Genomic DNA, 7,520 nt, shown 5'->3' on the forward strand with positions numbered 1-7,520 from the left:
ACCGTTGGACAAATCCACACATATAAGGTGACTGAAGACAATTTAGCAAACGAATTTTTGGCAAGTGCCAGATCTCACAAGGCTATATTTTTTGCTTATGATTTCAATCTGAGTGACGTTGGGGCTGATTGTATCGTTCTATGGTAATTTTTGGCAAGTACCACAGCTCATTTTTGTTCATATGGTTTCAGCTGAGAGATCTCCATATAGTTCTATGTCCGTTCCTAACTACTCCTGGTTTTCTTTCATGGCACAGTTTGCCTGTTGCTGCAGCCAATTTCAATACAAACAAATTGCAAGCTGTTACATTTATTGTGAAATAAGAACTTAAGTAGTGAAATCTATCAGCATAAACCAAGAATAATCTCTATTTCAACAACATGAAGTACATATTATGGACTGAATTATACTCCCTCCGTTCCGAATTACTTGTCGCAAGTATGGATGTATCTAAATGTATTTTAGTTCTAGATACATCCATTTCTGCGACGAGTAATTTGGAACAGAGGGAGTAGAAACCAATGCTTCAAAACAGAGCAATGCCCCTCACGGAAAAAGGAGCAGTATAGTGGAGTTTGGAATGATTCTCCAGTTGTACTGTCTCAGGTCGTGATACAGTCCATAAAACTGAAAAGTGCTCCACGGTTTTCTACATGAACCGCATCTCAGCTGAGTTTAACTGAACATTCTGAACAAAAGAACATGAGAGTCATTCACAAGGGAAACAGCACAATCGCATCTTCAAGAATCAAAAAACAAAACCTCAGTGAAAACAAAGAGGAAACAGCATAATGATACGCAAAAAAAGAAAGATTATATGGATGTATAGATGTCGGTAACAGGGATTTCCCGTCAGTAGAAGGAATGTTTTATAATCACCACACCAAAAAAGGCTCGATTCACTCATCAACAAAAAAGGAAATTGGGGGCGAGCGTAACCCAAGATCGATCTGGACGGATTGGTGCTCTAAGCACCACCTGAATACATCTCAGGAGCGTTGTAAACTACTCCCTCCGTTCCTATATACTCCCTCCGTAAAGAAATAAGTCTTTTTAGCAAAATGAGTGAACCTGCATGCTAAAATGAGTGAACCTGCATTCTAAAACATGTCTACATACATCCGTGCAAGAACAGCAGCCGAACAATGAAACAGTGCTCCCCACATAACAATGTGAAAACATCAAATGAAAGAAAACAAAGTATGAGGCTCAAGTGCCTGCTAGAAATTGATGTCAAATACATATTTCATCCACATAACTATAATAACACATTAAGCTGCAAAACTGAACACAGTTGCAATTCAGTATCCAAACCAAGTATTGGTCACATTATGCACCAGCGATCACAAGCACAGCAGTACATGCCATACGCAAGCAGCAAAACCAGGATATAATATAGCAATATATGAAGTTCACAAGCAAGCAATAACAAGATAACATGGATAAACTGAGTATTATACTTCAAGCAGCAGAGCCAAGGAAACCAGATTGCAAATGCAGCTGAGGCAGGAGCAGGCAGCTCAACTCGGAGAAGTTTGGGGGGCACCACTGTTGGCAGGAGCAGGAGCGGCAGTTGCTGTGGTAGGCGCAGGTGCAGCAGCAGATTGATCCTGGGACGCAGCAGGTGCTGTAGCTTCAGTAGAATACGCTGTAGGCTGCCCATAGCTACCAGTAGCATAAGGATCACCGTATGACTGCTGCTGGCCATAGCCTGGCTGGCTAGCAGTAGGTGCACCAGGGTAAGGCGGCGGTGCACCATAGCCTTGCTGACTGTATCCATACTGCCCATAACCAGCCTGAGCATGCGGTGGCTGTCCATAAGTAGGAGCAGATGAAGGCGGCTTCTGAGCCTGCGGAGGCTGCCCATAACCACCCTGACCGTATGCGCCCTGTGGTGGTGGCTGCGTACCATAACCAGGCTGTGTATGTGGAGCAACATATCCAGATGGAGGGGCAGAACCTTGCACTGGGTAGCTTGATGCAACAGCACTAGTAGGTGGTTGGCTAGGATAACCCGGTTGGCCTCCAGAGGATGGAGTGGAAGCTTGCTGCCCTGGAGATGCTTGACCAGCACCACCTGGACCACCATAGCTAGGTGCAGTACCATCCTGAGTTGAGTTAGCAGCTGATCCATAGCCAGATGCCCCATAGCTCTGCTGATCATATCCAGGCTGCTGCGAGTAAGACTGCTGCTGCCCTTGGGTCTGGTAACCAGAGTAGTCATAAGCTTGCTGCCCACCACTCTGCTGAGAGTAGGTAGAATCACCATACCCTTGTGAAGCATAACTAGCAGGAGGCTGGCTGTAATTGTAGTTGCTAGCATCAGCAGGTGCAGCAGTTCCAGTGGCAGATTGTTGCTGTTGGGGTTGCTGCTGTTGGTTATAGTAGTCATAGCCAGCGCCAGGGGGGGCCTGCTGTGATTGCTGGTTTGAAGACTGATCCCACCCTGTCTGATAACCTCCAGATGCTGGAGGGTAGCTGCCATAAGGTTGCTGGCCATACTGTGGTGGCGCACCAGGATAAGGTCCAGGCTGCATATAACCATAACCAGGCTGTTGTGTTGTTGGTGCACCAGGCGCACCCCAGTTTGCCTGAGGACGAGGAGGTCGGTAGCCCTGCTGAGAATAGCCACCTGACATTGGATTTCTGGCACGATTCTGCAAAAATATAGTTTGCACATCTGTATATGTATAGAACAAAAACATGCAATGTACCATGCAGCAGAACGAATGCAAACCAGACAAAACATATCCAAAAACAAAGCAACATTATATACAGAAATTCCAGAACCACCAAGAAAAAATAGAGGGGTCAACTCACCGAGCAAGATTCTCAAGCAACATTGCTGATGCCCATCTAGCGTCTCCCATGTGCAAAACTATGGGAGATAATGAAGATTGGGCAGCTAGACAAACATATATATACATATTGAATAGCAATAAAAGATTGCCTTGCAGTTTATAGATGTTGTAAAATCAGTATTATGTGGAACATCAACTTGTATTGCTTAATGACACAACATACACAGCAGCAGTTCTTTCGACAAGTCTCCTCCAACAAAAAATTATATTATAGGTGAACAAATGAATGTCAAAGAAAGGATTCAAGCAAAGTTTTTAAGGAAGCTTGGTCATGTTAACCTGAAAAGTCAACACAGAGAAAATATATACAAGCAAACAGAAGACGATAGATTCATGCGAGGTATCCTGCATAATCTTTCCGAACTACACAGAACACATATGAACTTTCTTGCCTAGTCAATAAACTGTAACGTTCTTATTTGTTACATGTTGCTCCCAGATGGTGGCGTTAGCAACAGGAAAAAGGGACTAAACATTAAGCATCAAAAGTATCAAAGGGAATAATGCAAGAATGATATCTAGACCCTGAGTGAGCAAAAATATCAATAGCCAAAATAACAGCTACAACAGTGCACGGCCCATCATTTAAGTGTGCACAATGATCACCTGTATAGAGTATTGCACAAACTATCCCCAAAAGAAGTAAAGAAATAGCAAATGAAAATTTGACAGGACAAGCACCAGGTACATGAATATAAACTATTTCCTTCCATTTTGATAGAGGGACCAGGCATGTTTCTGGATGTATGTATTATATTGTTCAAAAAGTATACCATTGAATTTGTATTTGAATTCTAATGGTATACTACAATGGTACACATGAGCCCTTTATACCGAAACAGAGGGAGTAGTTCATAATTTTATCTTTCATCCATGAGCATCAAGTATATTAACATTAGGTAGTAACAAAGCTGGCTCCAGGATTGATTGCAGCCCTCAGAACTAGTTACCAACACTAATTTGGCCTTATGTCAGTTAATGATCAGACAGTATATCCTGGGATATATGGATAGCACCACAAGCACCGGTATGATACATAGTAAAGACGCTGTGATAGGATATCAACTTCCTAATGGAAGTATGGATTTGCCAGTATTTAACTGTGGGTGTTTAAATATTTCTTGTATTTTCAGCAGAGACTCCACAGAGCAGAGAAGCTAATAACAAAGAGACTGGGCAAATTACAAATACAATTTCAGATTCGTTGTGCGTCTCTGAACATCTCAGAAGCAAGCACACAATTGTATAAAGTATACAATCATGTCAAAGCTAAACAGCTGCTGCTCCATGACCAACTCTTTTTACTAGACAACCCATTGAGAAAAAGTTTTGACATGTACATTTGACAAGAATATAGGGCATATCATAACCAAGAGAAGATTTCAAAGCAAACAATGGAAAAGATAGGTCAAGTAGAGAAATATAAATCACAAAAACACAGTATGAAGTACAAAAAGATGTAATCAAACCCACATGATTTAAACACTGATAATAATCCCTCCGTCCCATAATATAAGAGCGTTTCTTACACTACACTAGTGTAAAAAACGCTCTTATATTATGGGACGGAGGGAGTAACAAATAGCTGCACCAATTAGGAAGTGGCATGAAAAGAGAAAGAAAGCTGACCTCACTGGTGACCTCACTCACAAGCTGCTTTGCTATTTCAATTTGCTCTGCAGTACCATCAATATACAGTGTTCTTTCAGTTGAAGTATCACCAGGAGGCAAATGCAAAGGAATGACCTGCAAAAGGATTTGTGAGGACAAATGAAATATTACTATTATTATTACTAATGGAAATGATTACAAAATATACAATACTCATTAACAAGGAGATGCAGGTGTGAACGGAGAATCATAGAACAGAAAGTTATGAAGACAAAAGGAGCATGAGTTCTACTTATAATTGAGTAAACTCAGAACTTGGATTTTAATTTACTTGCTAAATCATAAGAAAACTGGAAAAAAATGAGCAACAACAGAACACATCATGCAGTGCTAAGTAACTTTCAGCTAGCAAATTTATGTTCAGACTTCGCAATAAGAATTTTCACAAACCTGTATACGAGCTTGAGATTTGGCCTGCATGGATTTTATAGTCTCACCACCCTTACCAATAACCAGACCCACCTGAAATAAGAAAAAAATCATTAAGACATGGAAAGGAATAGGCAAGGTTTTTTACCACCAAAGAAACTGGTCCGTGAAGCTGTGAAGCTTACAAGGCACCCTCATTGCTATATTGGGGCGTGGTATGATTTTCAATGTCTGACAAGCAATCCTAGTTCTAGAAAGCAGCCAGTTTACCTTGTTGTTAGCAATTTGCATTTGGAATTGCTCAGCACCAGGTTGAGGTGTGTTGTACTTCCGATTAGAGATAGTGCCAGATGATCCAGCATCAGCCTGCAGAAGGTCACATGACACGTATGGTTGAATAAATGGATGCCCAACTAAATGTGAAGTCCTGACCATAAAAAAAGGTAGCACAGTACCTCTGCAAGAACATCAATTATCAACTGCTCAGCTCTGTTTATCTGGTCAGGAGTGCCCGAAAGATCGACCGATCTTGTCTGTGAGCCGGGTTGAACATCCATGTCCCTTGTTACTTGGATCTTTGCCCCTGACTGAGCTTGGAGATGCTTTATAGTTTCTCCAGCTTTTCCAATGATAACACCAACCTAAAAGTCAAAGAACATAAGCAAAAGAACTGCACATCATGCAACCTTCTATCAACTTCATGAATCCAAAAACCAAAAGAGTAAACTGCCAAGTAGCATACCCTTCCATTTGGGATATCAATCTTTTTTGTTGTACTGCCACTCTGGTATCCACCACCATATGAAGAATACTGATGTGAGTTTCCTTGAGAAGATAAGGGTGGGATGGAAGAAGCATGGCCTGGAAGCAAAAGAACAACCCATTATATTACTGATAGCTGCGGATCTGTTAAGTGAGAAGAATAACCTTCACGTGAACAACATAAAACAGGACAATAAACAGATGTCAGTACATAAGTAACAAACTAATAACGTTCAGAGCTGCCTGAAAATATTACAGGAAATCACATCATCTATGTGCCACATGAGATAATCATATATTTAGCTCTGTGCCGATAGACAATCATGAAAGCAGTATATTGATGTTTTTGCATTTAACATGCAAAAATGAGAAAAAATGAACCACAGAAACTATTGTCATTTAGCGGACATGGCTCTTACGAAAGAGCAACACATAATATCATTTGTTGCATCTAGCAGACAGGTGCTAGTTCCACGAGACATTGATTAAAATATTACATGATATAGCAGAATCAAACAATGGAAACTACTGATCTACACAAGATATATTTGTCAGAATTATTAACAAACACTACTAGCCATCCTTATAAACCCATAATAAATATCAGTTTTGTTAAAGCACATCTAGATGTGCCATAAGTATTGCACGTCTAAGTCCTGTATCATTGATCTTACACGAAGATTGGTGTGGGTATTTTCTTTCCTCTTTTTCTTTTTTTTATGCTTGATTAAGTTACTTAGATGTGCAATAACTATGGCACATCTAGATGTGCCCTGGACACACCCAATTCGGAGATCTAAACTTCCTCGCGAGGATAACGAAATCGCTAAGCTTCTAGCCTAGGCGGGCTATTTACTTCCACTGCTTCCTGAACATGTCGCTAAATCGTACGGACCGCATAGCTGTACTCAGCAGCTAAGGAACAAACTAAATAAACAGCATAACAGCAGCCGCGACCACAGTCACACAAAAAACAGTTCTCCCGATCCAACAAGTGTTTCACTACATATAGCCAAGATACTCACCACCACCGGCTGAGGACGAGAATCCGAGGCCGCCACCGCCGATACGGCCACCGCTCCCCAGGGAACCCCCTCCACCACCGGTGCCCACGTCGTCATCGCCATTGTCGACGCGGGGACGCTTCGCCTCAGCGGCGCTGAAGAGCCGAGCTGCGATCTCCTGCGCGCGCTGCTTCGCGAGCTGGATCTCGTCGGGAGGCGGTGGCACAGTGTTGTACGAAGATGGCACCGGGGCACCGGCAACCGGCGGCGAGGCGGGGGGCGGGCCGGAGGAGAATCCCGTCCGGCGCGGCGGCGGGGAGTCGTCGTACTTGCGCTTGGAGGAGTAGTGGTCGTCGGCCATGGCGGCGGGGGAACTAGGGTTAGGGTGGTGGCGGCGAGAAGCGCGTTTTTGTGAGGAGCGGAGGGATAAGACGGCGCAAAACGGAGAACCCTAGAGCGCAGCGGGGATGCGTATTTATAGGCTACCTCGAGGATTTTACTAGTTCTCTGTCTGCTCAGTTTCGTCACTCTGGTTCTTCCCGTGATGATACTCCCTCTATAAACAAATATAGAAGCGTTTAGATCACTATTTAGTGATCTAAACACTATTATATTAGCTTACGGAGGGAATATTTTTTAACGGTATCGATAACTCCCGAACGTGTCATATTTTCTCTTCTCAAGCTGAACGTCGTCTATGCGTCGATCTTCATGGAGTGAATCTTGGCGTACGGAGGTGCCACGTAGGTCCACTGCCGCCGTTCGGGATAACCCTCGCTCGCCACCAACCCACCCCCACTTCGTCTCCACTCTCTTCTCAACACACAGATGGAGGGGAGAGAAAACAGAGGAG

The 7,520-nt window shown here is 42.9% G+C and overlaps 1 protein-coding gene across 1 annotated transcript; it reads right to left on the reverse strand.

Annotated features, from left to right (window-relative positions):
- Window positions 1–1,227: 1,227 nt before the first annotated feature.
- Window positions 1,228–7,124, reverse strand: LOC123144471 (far upstream element-binding protein 2). The gene is made up of 7 exons (XM_044563625.1): window positions 6,689–7,124; window positions 5,644–5,762; window positions 5,357–5,542; window positions 5,172–5,267; window positions 4,923–4,994; window positions 4,491–4,607; window positions 1,228–2,657 (listed from the first exon to the last, which is right to left on the reverse strand). The coding sequence occupies exons 1-7, from the start codon at window positions 7,026–7,028 to the stop codon at window positions 1,521–1,523; spliced, it is 2,067 nt and encodes a 688-aa protein (XP_044419560.1). The 5' UTR covers window positions 7,029–7,124; the 3' UTR covers window positions 1,228–1,520.
- Window positions 7,125–7,520: the final 396 nt, after the last annotated feature.

This window comes from Triticum aestivum, chromosome 6D, assembly GCF_018294505.1.
Source record: "Triticum aestivum cultivar Chinese Spring chromosome 6D, IWGSC CS RefSeq v2.1, whole genome shotgun sequence".
Classification (NCBI taxonomy): domain Eukaryota; kingdom Viridiplantae; phylum Streptophyta; class Magnoliopsida; order Poales; family Poaceae; genus Triticum; species Triticum aestivum.

What these genes read in the sequence shown, in the direction of transcription:
- LOC123144471 (XM_044563625.1), bottom strand. Translation starts at nt 7,028, where the DNA reads ATGGCCGACGACCACTACTCCTCCAAGCGCAAGTACGACGACTCCCCG. An exon ending in AATCTCAAGCTCGTATACAG is followed by an intron (nt 4,608 to 4,922) that starts GTTTGTGAAAAT and finishes ATCCTTTTGCAG; the next exon opens with GTCATTCCTTTGCATTTGCC. An exon ending in TGAGTGAGGTCACCAGTGAG is followed by an intron (nt 2,658 to 4,490) that starts GTCAGCTTTCTT and finishes ATATTTTTGCAG; the next exon opens with AATCGTGCCAGAAATCCAAT.